This window comes from Rhinolophus hipposideros, assembly GCF_964194185.1.
Source record: "Rhinolophus hipposideros genome assembly, chromosome: 5".
In the NCBI taxonomy this organism is placed as follows: Eukaryota; Metazoa; Chordata; class Mammalia; order Chiroptera; family Rhinolophidae; genus Rhinolophus; species Rhinolophus hipposideros.
In genome coordinates, this window is record NC_138051.1 from 95,027,689 (window position 1) to 95,043,612 (window position 15,924).

Sequence of the window (15,924 nt, forward strand, 5' to 3'; positions counted from 1 at the left end):
CCTGGGTCCAGGACTGTGGTTGGATGTGTGATATATACTAATTCATTTATCTATGTCAGGAGGGAGAAGGGCAAATTTGTGCTAGTTTTTCAAGGCAGCATTTTCCTAAGTTACTCTAAAAAAAGAAAAAAAAGTTTGCATTTTCTTTATCACCTGTCCATCACATATAACCCCAATACAGATTATAACCTTTGGATATTACTGTCCCATTGTAATACTTAAAATTAACAGGGTAAACATATATTCTGGACTGCTCGGCCAGAAAAGCTTGGCTGATCCAACAGATTTTAACTCTGTAGGACAAATTCTGCTAAATTTGTGTTTTCCTTTTTTTTTTTTTTTGTCCTGTCTTCCCTGGAGGAGTCTGAATTCAAAGTCATCACGAAAGACTCATAGCTGCCTTCTGCTCTCTGTATCATCACTTGCATCTCTCCTCCTTTGTAATTTCTCCAGCCGTTTGATTAAACACATACATTCTCTCTCTCACACACACACACAAATAAAGAATGCTGTCCACTTCTAAAATGGCAACAATATGATTGGGAAGTGGAGAAGTCATGAACGCATTTTCATTCATACTGATTACACTTTTGTCTACCTCTTCCATTCTGCTGAAGCCAGTAGAAGGACTTTCTGTTTTCACGTAATCACTGCTACAAAATGCAGTTAGTGAGTGATCTATGAAAGGATTGAAGAACACTGAAGTGGGCTGGAAGCTGACAGAGAAGTCAGCTTTATACAGGTCCCTCTGGACTTGTATATTCAGTGACCTCTGAAAACATAATTGGTTACAAGGACGTCTTAATGAAGTTATGGATACTTAAAACAGTGGTTTAGAAAGAAACAGATAAGAGATAAGAGATGGAAGAACATTTATCCTTTGTTCAAAAGTAGACGCAATGGCTAAGTGTTTTGAGTGGGTAAATGGTAGTGTAAATACTTGCTGTGTAGAAGGTAGTTTAAAATGATGGTGGTTTAAATGGTAGTTTAAAATACTTGCGTGTGGTTAAAAATACTTGCTGTGTAGAAGGCAAGGAGGTAAGTCTTTCAGGCACCGCTTGTTTTGTTACTCTGAAAAAGGAGAAGTTATTTCTTGAAAGTTCTACATTTCTGTTCCTTGGTGTGACAGAATGCATTGCATTTTATTAGCTGTAGCCTTTGGCTGGTCAGATATAAATATGTTTTATTGTTACCATTAAATGAATGACTTCTAACAAGTTGAACAATTCACCAACTAAGTTTAGATTCTTAAAGATTAAAAATAACCTTGGGTGTTTGGGACCATTGCTTCTTTATCTGGAAAATGGGGGTAATGTCATGGACTTGCCATGTTTCTGTGAATTTTAAGTTAAAAGAGTGTATGTGAAAATGCCTGGCCAAAACAGAGGTCCATTTAAATGCTGGTGATGATGGTGAAGAAATGAGAGCAGAGACCTGCATATCTCGATTATTCCTATTGAAAGTTTCCTTAACGTAATCACCCTAGCAATTCAACATCCATGTGTTTTACTACTGCCTTTTCATAATTGAGCCAAAGCCCCTCCCCCTTTATTCATTTATTCATTTAGTGTGAGAACACCAGCTTTCTCAAACCGAACTTGGCTTTATACAGAGTCTCAAACAAGCCAAATCTGCCTCTGACTGATTCATTGGAGCAAATATGAGTAAAAGTCTTAGCAAGGACCTTGATTGGAAAGACGAGGTGGGGGATCCTGTTCCTTCTTTGTAGCCGAGAGACTCATTCGTTACACATGACCGAGGCGACAGGGTGATGGTTTGTCCACCATTAGCAGAGGACATGGTTAACCGAGTGTGTATGGTGGAAGGGGGGCAGGTTCGAGAAACCATCTCTGGTCATAGATCAGCTCTGTGGCATGTTACCACTTAATTACCGTGGCTTTCCTGTCACTGGAGAGTATTTGTCAGCTTTTAGAGCAATTAACATTATGAATAGTGGAGACTAAGGAAGAATGAGGGACTTCAACCCCACTTTATATTTTTAATAATTTTATGGAAATGTCTATTTTATGGGAAGATCTCCCCAGCAGAGGGAAATTACTACATTAATATGAATCCTTGGAATAAGGTAATGTGTGCTTGAACGTACACGGAGCGATTAATGGAACAATGCTTTCCAATTTTACCTTGGGAGCTGAAGCCAAGCATGCTGACACCAGGTAATTACCAATAAAATATCTAGGAATCATTTTATTTGTAATTAACCAGGCTATTACTACTTCACCCCTGCTTTGAAAATTGTAAACACAAGCGTGCGTGCGCGCGCACACACACACACACACACACACACACACACACACACACACACCCAAGAATCAACTCTCATTTTAGATTTCAACACCGACCACGCTGTAGCTGAGGGAGACAGTGAAAATAAAGTTCAGGGTCATGAGCTCGGTGGGGCCTGGAAGACAAGCGAAGCCTCAGCACTGATATTCGACAGTCTGGGTCATAGACAACGGACAGGAAGAGACAGGAGTACCTGGCTTAGCGGACCCCTGTGAAGGCATGGAGCAGTGAAGCCTGTTAAAGGGCGTTCCTTTTGTTTACAGCCAGGTGGAACTCCCCCGGTATTCTCTGTGGTCTTTTAAAAATTCTCCGTAAACACAGAGCAATACTAAGATTTCCCCTAGTGGAGACCTAGCATAACTTTGGTTCAAATAGGTTTGGAGCATGATGAAGTGGCTGCGAATGGATGAGTCAGGGCCTGAATAATATCTGAACACTTCTCAGGAGAAGAGCGATTAGGGGTGTCCATCTCTCAGCTGGGGAATCCTGCCAGTGGCAGCCTGCCACCACATACCTTGATTATCTAACTGTCACCTGAAAACAAAAGCAGCAGCCAGAACAATATGAAATGTAAAATGACTTGGTTACTGCCGTCTTTTTACTTTTATAGGGGAAAGGAATAAAAACCCAAAGCAATGATGCCTTTAGGAAACTCAGTGCCTGGGATTCACCATGGTGTGACCTGGACCAGGCCACTTAGCATCTGAGAAGCAGTCCTTGGGCAGACACTAGGAATAGTTTTAATCAATTTAGCCTTTGCCAATGCTGTTCGTAAGGGGACACTCTCCTTTTCGGGCTGGAAAATCTTTGCTTGTGCATGCAGACTGTGGATTACTGCACGAGGACATTTTCTTTTGTTTCCATCACAGTATTTACAAGACAGTCTGCAATGGGGAAATTGAACCTGTGTGTACGCAATCCGGGGGAGAAAAAGATAGTGAAATGGCCATAGACCTTTTTTTTTCCTTTCTTTCAAGAGAACCTTTTGCTTTTCTTTGCGATCCCACATGGAAGGAAAGCCAATTACTGTTGATAATACTGTGCTGCAATGTTGCTTTGCTGGGTAAATGCACCTGGCTGCGTAAGGCTCTGCCTGCCTTTGGGATCTCCAGACACTCATCACGTCCTGGCCAGGTGATCTGGGGCCTAGGTGACCAGCTCTTCAAGGACAGGTGCTCTGCCCAGTTCAAGGTCTGGCACCGACTTTGTTAAATGACGTCCCCAGAGACCCCAAGAGAAGCCTACTGAAGCTGAATTCGCTTATACCCTAGCTAATCCCTCCGAACGCACAGTAACACGTGAACCTCATGGGCATATCAGTGGCCCAGACAGGAGGCTCGCAGTCACCCATCAATGAATTTTCATAGGAGTGTGTCTTTCCCCGTGGGAGAGGCTTGGGTGTAAAAAGATTTCTCGCAGATGTTTACCCTTGAGAGGCACCTTTGAATTCATACGTCATTTATCTTATATTAAACTTCAGGTCCAGTCATGAAAAACTATAGGCCTGAGGTCCTACTGAGGCTGCTCTGTAGATGGATTATTTATAGGTAGTTGCAATTATAGTGACTGGCAGGTAGTGAAGAAATTTGAGTAATTGTCGTTCACTGCTGAACTCTCATGATCTCAAAGGGACTTTAAAAGTCACTCGGGCACTTTGCAATATCACCGCTTACCGGGACTTCGGCTTTCCCTTGCATACCACAAATGATGGGGAACCTACCACCTGACAAGGCAGCCCATTCGGTATTTGAGTTGCTCTGGTTCAGGGGTTGGCCAACTGTTTTGCGAAGGGCCACATACTAAATGCTTTAGGTTTAGTGGGCCATACAGTCTCTGTAGCAAATACTCAAGTCCGCTCTGGTAGCACATAAATGAGTGGACAGGCTGTGCTCCAATCACACTGTTGACAAAAGTCAGTGGGCCGGATTCGGCCTGTGAGCTGTAGTTCATCAATCACTGCTGTCATTCTTCCTTGTCCTGAAAATATTAATTGTCTCCCTGGTGACCTATTTCAACCTTTTGGGGCCACGCATGGAGCTAATCAGACTCTCTCCTATTATACTCTGAGGGAGTTATTTGAGGTTGATGATACCCTCTTTCCAAGTTATCTGCTTTCTTTTGTCCATTTACCTCATCTGTCCTCAATTGTCCTGATTCCAAGGCTCTCACCTCCTACTGAGTGTGGGCGGCTGGACGGTTTTATTCTGATAACCGCTTGAATATGGGTGCGGCAGAGGAAGATTTCAGACCCTAAAACCTCCTTGCCTGTGCCAAAGCAGTTGTTTGAGTCCTCTTGACGTCATTTTACCTGTCTTTTATGTCACCCACACACAGGCCCAGGCCATCCTGTTAGCATGAATGCAAATAGTTCAAACTGCTGCCATTCCAGAGGCCACAGGCTGTTTGGATGAGCCAAGCGAGTCCCCCTCCAGGCCCCTTGCTGACGAGGGAGCGCTGCCAGGCTGCTCCCTGGGCTGGTGTTCTTTTCTTTTGAAGCTGGAGCTGCTAACACAGTCAGGTGAACTGGACTCAGGGAGGTGGACATGCTTGGCGAACCATAAAGAGCCAAATAGAATTATTAGGAATTATCAGGACTGGGCCAGGCAGGAGGGAGTCGCAGGTTCAAGCGGTGGGGTCTGCCAGGGATCAGCGTTGAGGCTGAGGGGTCACCCCCCCCCCACCCTCCCACGTATGTGATGAAGGCCAGTGAAAATGGGATGTGAAAGGCTTTGAAAACTGCAAAGCATTGTAAAAAACTGGAAGGTCATTAAGAAGTAGAGCTGCTTTCCTAAACCATTTCGAGGGAATTCCTTTCTTCCCCCTTCCCAGACCCCACTTCCCCACCTCCATATCATACACTTGGCTGCACTACACAGAGTTGTTCTCTAAAAATTACAACTGGTTTTGACTTTTCTCTGTGGGCTGTATTTTTTTAGTATTTGAAGTCCCCCACAATTCACCTCCAGGGCCTTGCCAGTGCGATCTCTGTACATGGAACATTCTCCCCTTCTCCCCAACCCATTCCCTTCTACTTGGCTGACTCCCACTCACCTTGGAAAATGTCTCCATCAGAAAGTCCCCTAAATCCAGGGTGGGGGTCCTGCTTTGTGCAACCACACAGCCTGTAGGCACCACAGCACTGATCCTGGGCCACACTGTCCTGCCGTCTGGTATCTTTCTACTAGACTGTGAATGTGAGGGCCAGGGCTGAGACGGGTTCACTACCAAATGTCTAGAGCCAACAGAGTGCTGGGCACATAGTAAGTGCTCAATAAACATTTGTTAAATGAATAAATGCACAAATGAATGAATGAATGATTAAAAAAAAACACCACCTGAGAATGGGTGAACTAGTCATGCCTAGCAATGCACCCATTACAGGTAGCTAAGCCCTCTGCCCTCCACAGCGTCCTCCACAGTGGCCCTGCAAAGTGCTGATGTTGGCGCAGAGCATGACCCCAATGACCCTATGAGTGATGGGAGGTGCCCTAGTCAAGCAGGACCTGTGAATCCTTACCCTGGTGGCTGCCTGGAGGCTGGGTCCTCTCCTCCAACTCCTGGCCCCACCTTCTCTCCCCATTCACCTATCCATAGGCCCAGCTCAGCCTTACCTGCACCTTCAGGGAGGCAACCGGCCCTACTGGAGGCTGTGGCTTCCCCAGCTCCCTCCATCCTCTTGCTTTTCTGTCTTGGGTCTCTTAGCTCCTGCCCACATGCGCCACTGTTCAGAGCTATGCATGTCCCCACACAGTTCTCCTGATGAGCCTATTCCTGCTCCTGTCCCCTCCCCCCGCCCCATACCTGCTCATGCCTGGAGACCCAACCCAAATGCCACCTCCTCTGCGTAGCCAGCTGCAGCCCCTGCAGACAGATGTGGCACTGTCACCTATGCCTTCTAGAGTAGTACTTGGTCATCCCTATAACATAGAGCTTCTCAATTCAAAACAGAATTGAAGGTCTGGTGATAATAACAGCGATCTTATACTGAGAGCTGACTCTGTTCCAGGAACTATCCCGGCAACTTTACACACGCATTTCATTTGTAATCCTACACGCCAGGTAGGCACTTTCTATGTTATCATCCTCTCCATTTTCCTTTATCCTGGCAGACAGATAGAGTAATGGTTAAGAATGTGGGCTTTGGGGTCAGGGAGACCAGGCTGCACCTCCTGAGGCCATCATTTGCCAGCTGAGTGAATGTAGGGAATCCAGGGTACCTCTGTGAGCTTCCCTCTAAAAAAGGGGTAATGGCCTTACCGTACAAGCTTCGGGGAGGTTAAAACGGGCTCTTGGGTAAAACCCTTAGTACCTGGCATGGGTTAAGCGTCCATAAATGCCCCTAGGAGGGCCTAGAGGACAGAGGGCTGATCTAATTCATCTCTGCATCCCTAGTGCCCAGCACTGGGCCGGCCTTCAGTGGGTGCTCCTTGCAAATTGGAGGGGTGTTATTCCACTGCACAGCAGGTGACCATCGGAAAGATGTGGCCCTGCTGATTTATGGGTTTCCTTGATCCCAATGTGCTGGTGCACACCCCACCTCTACTGAGAAAAGCACGAGGGATGGCAATGCAGTGTACCTGCTGTTTTCTTGCCCCGCCCTACCCACGCACAATACAGGACCAACATGCTGGCATCGGCTAGGACACCAGCCAACGTTCTCCAAATCTCTGAGCCCTGCGAATGAGATACTTGTGCCGTCAAATCACATTTCCCCACAGGCTGCCCTGTTTCCTGGAATAGTGGGGCCCAGGTTCTGGTTGGACATGGACTTCCGGCTCTGAGGTTTGTGTTTATTGTAAGCACTGGGTTCCCAGATCAAATTACATGTTCAGTTACACCTGGACATTGGGAAGTCTGAGCTGAAGGAAGAGCTGCTGCCAGTATGACACCAGGAAACAGTCCTTTCAGCATTTTTATGGACCAGCTGCCTGGCTGCCAGTGCCCGGGAAAATGGGTTGGGAAGTTCAGGCGTTGCTCCTAATTTCGCTGGGAAATGTTGGATTCCAACTGTTGTGCGTGGACTGGGATGCAGAGTTTTTCCCAGAAAAGTGTTGTCTTTGGGCCTTGGTTTCTTAAGACACAGATTGCGGTTTGGATGGGTTTGCAGGATTTTTCAGCGGGAGTTATTGGCATCTCAAAAAAAATTTTTTTAAATTAATTATTGGAGACTCTGTCCTGTCACCTGGTCAACAAAACCCTCTCGGGCCCTGATATCTCCCAAAGCCTCTCATAGAAGGGATCTGTTTTATTGAGACCCACCAAGAATGTGGGGTGTTCTAGGGAAGGCATGATCCCTCTTTTCTGCAAAGCCTGTCTTCTGCCTCTTTCTCCCCCACATTCATACCAGAGAGGAAGAGAGAAAAACAGGGTGGGGAAGGGGTGTGGGCTGGGTCCTGGGGGTGAGGTGATGGGCGTTCCTATTCTGTAGCAGGAATGGGAGGTCTTCTGAGGAGTGGGGAAGTGTGACCCTTGCACTCAGCTGTTGTAGAGGGGGCAGCACTGGGGTGTGGAGGCCCGGTTCTGGATCCAGGCCAGCTTTGAGGCATGCGGTATGCTTGGGCAGGTTACCTCACTCACAGGCCAAAACAGTGGTCCCTCTGAGGATGGTTCAAGACCCTTGCCCCACTGTCCTGGGCACTGGGGTGTGTTTCGGTGAAGTCACAGATTGGGAGACAGGCTGCATGCCGTACAGCAAACACACGTTCATGGAGCACATTATGTGCTAGTACTTAGCTAGGAGCTTTGGGGACTAATACTCCGTTTTACTGAAGATGTTAAGTAACTTCGAGAACATTGTACATACTGCAGGCAACTGGAAGGGTCCGGATTTGAATTCCAGTCTGAGAGGCCCAAATCCAGAAACAGGAAGGCTATTCCCGGGCCCCAAAGGGGGGCAACTGGACACAGGGGTGGGGTGGGTAGGAGCCGCCGAGAGAATTGGTTTGATCACCACATAGCTGCCCGCAAACGCCCAGGTCTTCTTTCTGTTCTCAGAAAGGTAGGAGGAGCTCAGCGAAGGGAACTGGGAGACCTGTGCTTCCATGATGAAGAGACAGTCAGCGCAGGAGCAAAATGTCCAGGAAGGAGGGAGGGAGAGCAGAGGAAGGATGAGGCTCCTCCTGCACCTGCGTCCTCAGGTCCCCATGTACAGCACGTGGGTGGGAGCGTGCCACACACCCACGCGCCCACAGCCACATTCTCCACGCTCTCGCCCGGGCCGGGCCCATCTCCGTGTCTGTGGGTGCCTGGCCTCCACCGGCCACTTCGCCACCACCTGCTGCTGCATCTCCAGGGAGGGGGGAAGGAGCACCTCCACGCCTTCCCATATCCGCTCCCGCCCAGCGCGGACCCCCGATTCTTCAGGGCCAGGCTGAGGCCACGTCTTCCCTGGGTCCCCTCCCCAGCGCCGGGAGGAGGCAAAGGGAGGAGCTCTGGCCGCAGCCGCCTGCCCTCCCCACTCAGAAGCTCCCCCTCCCCTCGGCTGCCGCAGCCCCACTCGTCGCGCGCGTCAGCGTGGGCTCCCCGGAGCGAGTCGCTAGGTAACAGGGCTGGCTCCGCAGACCCGGGGCCGGGGAAGCCCGCGCGAGGCGTCAGCAGCGGCGCGGTGGGACGCAGGGACCCTCTTCCCTCCGCGCCTGCAGACCCCGGTTGGCACGCAGCCCCCTCCTGGGATGACTTAACCTTCGGGATCGCAGCCGCCGGGGTGCCCCTCCCGTGCAGGGACCCCGACGCCGCCAGCCCCTTCCTCCTTCCCTGCTGGTGCGCTCTGTTCTGCGAGGCCGGGTGAGCGCCCCACCGCCTGGGTCTCCAGCGTTGCTGGTGAGCTGCGCTCTGGGGCCAGGGCTGGGGCGGGGCGGGAACAGGGGGCGCGCAATGAGTGGGGCAGCTTCCGCCAGCACGGCTGCCGGACCGGACATGTGCTAAAGTTTCTGGGGCTCCGCGCCCCGCTGGGCGCGCAGCGCAGGGCGCAGTGGCGTGGTGGGTGGGGCGGCGCGGTCCTGCTAGTCGCTCGGCGTCCCCGGCCCCCGCGGGGCGCAGCCCTCCGCGCTCTCACGTTCTACCTTTCTCTTTCCCTCCGCGCTCCCTCCCCGAGGTCCTCCCGCCGAGCCCCCACGCGGGGCATGAGGAGCCCCGGGGCGCCTCCCGGAGACGACTCGGCTGCGCGCACACCTCGCCAGCGGCTGACGGGGACATGAGCGGCGTGAACGGGGTCCTGCGCCCCGCGGCCAGCCCCAGCCGGCGGTGGCCAGCCGGTCGGCGCTGCCCGGGAGAATGAGGCAGGAGCTAGCTGCAGCCTCATTTTTCTCCTGCTCCTCCTCCTCCTTGCCTTCCTCCGGCTCCAGCGCCCCGGGCCCGGGCCGGGCTGTGGCTCTGCTGCGTGCCCCGCGCGCCCCCCGCCCGCCTCCGGATGCGCTGCTCGGTAAGACAGGCCCTCGGCCTCGGGAACAAAGCCCCTTCTCACTGCCGGGAGGCCGCCTCCGGGCCCCCTCCCCGGCCCCCACCCAGAGCCGGGAAGCCTCTGGGCTTCCCATTGAACCCTTGTATTCCCCTATTCCCCAAACCCTGCCTGGAGGCTGAACTGCCTGGACCCCTTGGAGACCCGGTGCTTTCCTCCGCCATGGGGGAAGCAGATGCAGTCTTGACACGCAGGCAGGAGACCTGTGTGGTCTAGATGAGGATATGTGCGTCCCGGGTTCAGACTCATTTGTGTGTGTGCCTTGGGGTGCAGGGGACGACTCATGTGCAGGAGCCATGAAATGAAGGTCCAGGCTCTGCTGGCTAGCGTGCCTCAAAACCACTCGAGGAAGTAGGTTTCTTCCTTCCATGGCTCAGATTTGGAAACTGAGGCCCAGAGAGGTTGGTTGAATGACTTAATCAAGGTCACAAGGTCAGGAAATGGGAGACCAGGATGGGAACCCAGGGTACCCTTTCTACTTCTCCACCAAGCTGACCCCTTGGTAGCACACACACCTGTCCCATTTCTTCTACTAACTGCTTCCTTCAGGAGTTAGTGCATGTATGTGTGGAAATACCTGTGCGATGAGTATCTGCTGAGATGAAATAAATGGCTGGTAGCATTTTTGGTCCATCCCTCCATCAAGTGTCTGCTGACCCCTAAAGTGGGCTATAAGTGTAAAGCTACTTCTGTTCATAATATGTTCCCCTGGGTCGTGTCTCTTCTGGGATCCTGATTCTCCCAGGCCTCGGAAGGGAAGGGGAAAGCAGTGTTCAGTTCCTCCCATGTGCCCCTTCCGGGCTGTGTGTGCCCAGCACATGTTCAGCCTCAGAACCACGTCCCAAGCCTTTCTGTGAGGTGAGGGCACGCCGAGGCTACCTGCCCCTGGTTGTGTAAGTCTTGGAGATGGTTATTTAACAGGCGCAGGGACTGATCCCAGATGGCCACTGGGCAGGAGCCGACCCTGCCGGAAATTTTATCTTGGTTCCCATTTGCCAACCCTCCATGGCAGTCGTTCCTCACACAGCCCAGAAGAAAACGGGAGGGTGTGTCAGTGTAGACGGGAGGCTTTCTGTTTGCCCCCCCAGTTCTCTGGTTTGCAGCTTTTAACTCTTTGCTAAGTGCATTTAGGTCAGTCCTGAGGGGGGAAGCCCCACGGAAGCATTTGATTCTGATCTGAACGGCTTGTCTAATCGGTTGAGTCACCAAGTGTTGGGCTTGGTTGTCTGCACAACTTGTACAGTGTTGGTGTCAGTGCAGGGAAAGTCTCTTAGCAATAAGGGGCCTCAGTTTCCCTGTTCATAAAAGGAGCAGAGTCAGACTGGAAGACCTCTCAGATCCCTTCCAACTAAACAATTCTACGAGTGGGAGAAACGTGGATTACAGGCCTGGGCTGTGTGAGCTGATCAGACACATACATCTGAACTGATAGCTCTGCACTGAATAGGTTGTTGATTTCCAAGAAGAGGATGTGAGGGGGAAAGAGCTGCAAGATTCACCCAAAGGAGATACAGTCTAAGCAGTGCTTTGGTAGATTATCTATTAAAGCATGGTGGCTATAAAATGTCCCATGGTGCCAGATTGGGGTTATGTGATAGGTGAGGCATTTCATCTGGAGAGATGACATTGCCCCTAAGAACTGATGAAATCCAATGTATCAGCCCGATGTCCAGCCGGCTACAAAGCGACAGGCTGGTGAGCCTGCCTATCTCTTACAGACAGAATCCATTGTAGTTGAATAGGTAAAACCTTCTCACTTAAACAATTAGGGCACATAAATAAAGTGACTTTTAGGCTCTCCCCACTCGGTTGTTTGCTGGTTATATTAGTGATAGGTGACACTTGGCTAAGCAGGGACAGAGGGACTGTGACAAGAAAGGTGAGCCACAAGGATCTTTAGACCCTGTCTTAGTTTTTGCCTGTTGATTACAACTAAATCCATCAACTTGACCTATGGGCCCTGAATGGGGTTGTCACAGGTCTTTTCAGGATGTGGATTCATGAACCTTTTAAAGTGTTGCTGGATCCCAAAGGTAATGGGCATGTCTCACTTTCTTCCCCAGAAACGAAGCTCCCTGCTGGTTTGGTGACTGATTGAAATTCACAAAACCTGAGCAAAGCTTTCACTTTGACAAGCTCATAGGGTCTGCGCAGGGCAAGTAATGCATCTTGTGTGGGCATATTAATCTCCCAGCCTTGTATGTTTCAGCTGCTCATGACGAACTGGTGAGGCTTTGAATAAAAATGAATGCAGAGAAACAATCTTCATTAACTTACTTTTGAAAATGATAATGTAATTAGGAAAGGAAGGTTTTTATGCCATGTATCATACTACTGATACCCAAAGCCAGATTGCACAGTAAAATATTACTCCCACTCCTGATATCTAGTTTGTAATTCATCAGTTCTCTCCCATTTATCCACCCTTTGCCCCGGCGTGAACATGTGCAGTCAAGAATACATTCTCCCGTTTTAATATTGCTTTGCTTAAACTCACTTCTTTTCTGGAAGATCTCAAAAGCTGAGCTCTTCCACACCATCCATATAATGGCCTCGTGTTAACATACGTTTTTGGTGCCTTAGATTTCTTTTGGGAGAACAAGATGGGTATGACAAATAAACAGTACAAGACGGCGCCCTTGTTGGCCTCCCATTTCTGACTCGAAAATCTAGGACATAAACTCTTTTGATGGGAACTTACTTGCCCAGCACTGTGACACCCCAGTTCGAGTGCTATGGCATTTGTGCAATGTTAAGGGTGTACAGAGGCACCTATGGGGGGTACCAAGGAAAATACCATCCTCCAGAGGCCAGGAAACCTGAGTGGGAGTTATTCCTGACTCTGTTGTTAATTGGCTTTGCAACCTAGCACAAGTTATTCCCATTCTCTAGGTCTCAATTTACATATATGCAACGAGTGCGTATGTTTGCATGCGTCTCTGTCTACGTGCATGTGTGTAAGTTCGTACCAGGCGATCCCATCCAATTCTGAGCTCAAAGAGTCCTCAGACTTTGGATGCAGCTGGTTATTAATAGCTGCAGAATGCTCCGTACTCTAAGGTTACATAACATTTCCAATTAGACATCCATATAAACAGTAAGGAACGGGTCATTATAAAAGATGCTACTTATGGCCCTCTGTGTGGACTCTGAATGCGTGACGATACAACTTCCATATTAAAGGCGATTGTGCCAGCTTCCCCATCAGGGGAAGTTCCTTGCACCATGGAGGTTCAGCATACGTCTGAGAGGGCTAGGATGAACTGTGACCCCGTAGGGTCCATGTGGCAGGAGCCCCAGGAGCCATGATGTAATGTGGGTCAATGGGGTAGGAGGAATTTGGCAATCTAGCTGTAGCGCTCCAGGTCTAGGGGACTTGGAGGTTTTGCCTCATCTCAGGCTGTTCCTGGAAGGTAAAGAGGGGAAGTATGTAATTACTGTTTGCAGTTGTTTTGAAAACGGAAAGTACTTTAATTAGAGCCTTGAACTCAGCTGAAGCTGAAAAACAGTGAGACACTCATAGATTTGGCAGTGGTATTTTTGCTGGGTTCTCTGTTCAGGCTTCTTGTAACATTTAAGTATTCTGTTGTCGGGGGTGAGGTTTCCTAGCGAAGCTGCAGTCACTGTCGGATAAGGAGGGCAGAGAGGAAATGGTGGGAGAGAGGAGCCTCTACTCCTTAAACATTTTGTGCTCGTGACTGCCAAGTAGAGATTGTTAACCCCATGTTCTAGATGGGAAACCCAGGCTCAAAGAGCAGAAGTGTGTTGCTCAAAGTCCCACAGTTATTGAATGGAAGAACCAAGCACGATTTCAAATGCACTCTTCTAATGTTTTAATCACCCCACGCACGCCTCGTTTCCACTGCTGCTGCAGTGTGTCTGGCAACCAGAGTGTGTCCTCCATCCCAGATTTCTAAGTAACACCACAGCCACAAGAAAGTATGCAGATTTGACGTGGGTAACGTACAGATCTGGCTATCGACAGATTTCTGAATTCATGGGGATTTCTTTTGACTCTATGTCAAATGTATTAGATTCCAAAGATATCTGATACCCAAAAAGGGTTAGTGTTGGTAGTGCTTTGGGGGAAGCTAAAATAACTCCATTAGGTCCCATGTCTCTTGGGACGTGATCACAAGCTGGCATGTGGAATGTTCTAGAAGGCTTTGCTAACCTGCACATCTTGAAAAGGGCCACAGAATAAAAGTTATATAACAGAAGGTTTTGGAAAGAGCATGACTCCTCCTCCAGGAGGCCACAGGAGTCAATCCTCCTCAAAATAACAAGCTAGAGAAGGAAGTCAGAGGGACATATTCAAGAACTCAAAGATTCACCTACAGCTCTTAAGAATTTCTAGGACTTAGGAGGAAATGTAGGTTTTGAAGAACGTTCCAAGTCACCGAACAGAGATGCCGTCCTACCAGACGTGTCGTAGGGCCTTCAGAAGCCCACCCACCTTAGCACGGCTGCTGCTGCTGTTCTTTACTGATAGGCTACACATCTGGATGGGTGTCATCCAGGACCAAACAGTCCAGAATTCTGTTTGCAACACACCATTTGCAGAGAGTAAAGGGACGTTGCTGAAGTCACCCGTCGTCCCATTCTCGTAATGACACTCAAGCTGGTTCTCCCGGCCGGCAGTTTCAAATCCCCCCAGCCCAGATGCTGGCCTTGCCCATGACATGTAAGTGATATCTTAACAAGCAGGACCCTCTCTCCACCTGTCGTGGATTACTAGATTGCTTATATGCCAAGAGCTTCAAGTTTAGTGATAGGTGATTAACAAGAAAGAGCAGAGAGGATGACTTGGAGAAAATTCAATTGTGATTCATCTCTCATCTCTAAAAATACCAAAACACCCTAGCAGCCAGCACAGGTTTTTGATTTGGTGAATCAAAAATAACTTTGCATGTCCCCACTGAGACCCATAGAGTTTGTACAGTTTTGTCCCCAAATCTTGGGAGAGCAGCTGCCCAGTAGCTTCAGCCCTGGGCCAGGTTTCCAGTACCTATGGCTGTTGGATGGCAGAAAATGCAAAAGTAGCCATACAGAGGTGTGGGAGGTGGGTAGAGGCAAGAAGGCAGTGAAATCATGGCCTCGGTTTTGTCCTTACTGTGAGCAGTTATTTGGACACGGTTTAAGGAGAAATGATTTACTATCCATTCCCACCATCAAGAATCACAGAATGTGATTTAAGAATGTTTTCATGCTGTTTTCTTGTGTGGCTTATGACAAGGAGAGATGGTAGTTAACACGGGGTTAAAAGCCTCCACCTTTGCAAGCCCTCCTGCTGGACTAAGAGTGGTGTGTCTTGGTATTTGCCAGGCTAAATGCTTCCGCAGAGGAGCATTGAAACCTGAATCACAAGGTCAGATAGTGGTGTTTGGGAGGGCTGATGTATTCCCAGCCGGTTCAGTTTCTTAGTAATCTGCGGTGAACTGCTGTGTGTACCTCATTTAGCATCCCGACTCTGAAGAGCAAATTGGGAATGCCCAGTGCCTCTCATGTTCCCATCATCCCAGGTTTTCAGCCTATATGTGCTAATACAGTCTGGGGTCCTGACCGACACCCCACTTCATTCTGCCACCAATAAACCATTCAAGTTCGTATTGGCCTTGACGTGACTCCCTCCCCAAAGATTTTTTATTCCTTTTATTTTATTTTATTTTATTTTAAATTTTATTTTACTTTTTAAATTCCTTTTAATATAGAAAAATGGATGGTAATGACAATCATCTTTTAATGATTGCTATCAACAATTATGTGTGTCTTTAAGTAAAGCGAATGTGCTTTGAGAGTGAATGCACAAACAAAATGATTTATGAATGCATACAGTTCCTGCTAACTTGCTAAGAGGGAGTTATTGAATACTTCTAAAAACATAAGCCCAGCTGTGCCATGTTAAGACCTGAAGGTGGAAATGGAAGCCCACACCCAGTGTCTTCTATATGGGACCCAAGAGTGGAAAAATATACTTGGTTTCTAAAGGGGAACGTTGAGACCTTCCTCAGTTGGTTTTACCAACAAGATCAACATTGCATCAGTCCGAAAATTCCCTGTAGATGCTGATGCTTCTTCTACACAAGGGCTAGTTGTCCTCAGAGCTGCTCCAGAACATTCCTGTGGAGTTTTGGACACTGTTCCATCCACCTGTCCAGGCA

General features: G+C 48.9%; 1 protein-coding gene across 1 annotated transcript in view; it reads left to right on the plus strand.

Moving 5' to 3' along the window:
• The first annotated feature begins 8,587 nt into the window (after nucleotides 1-8,587).
• The window catches only part of TUNAR (transmembrane neural differentiation associated intracellular calcium regulator), a 47,291-nt gene continuing 39,954 nt past the window's right edge, over nucleotides 8,588-15,924 (plus strand). Inside the window, exons 1-2 of the mRNA XM_081047262.1 lie at nucleotides 8,588-9,126; nucleotides 9,401-9,727. Coding sequence (XP_080903388.1) covers nucleotides 9,716-9,727 — 12 coding nt within the window. The 5' untranslated portion in view covers nucleotides 8,588-9,126; nucleotides 9,401-9,715. The remainder of the gene's footprint in view (nucleotides 9,127-9,400; nucleotides 9,728-15,924) is intronic.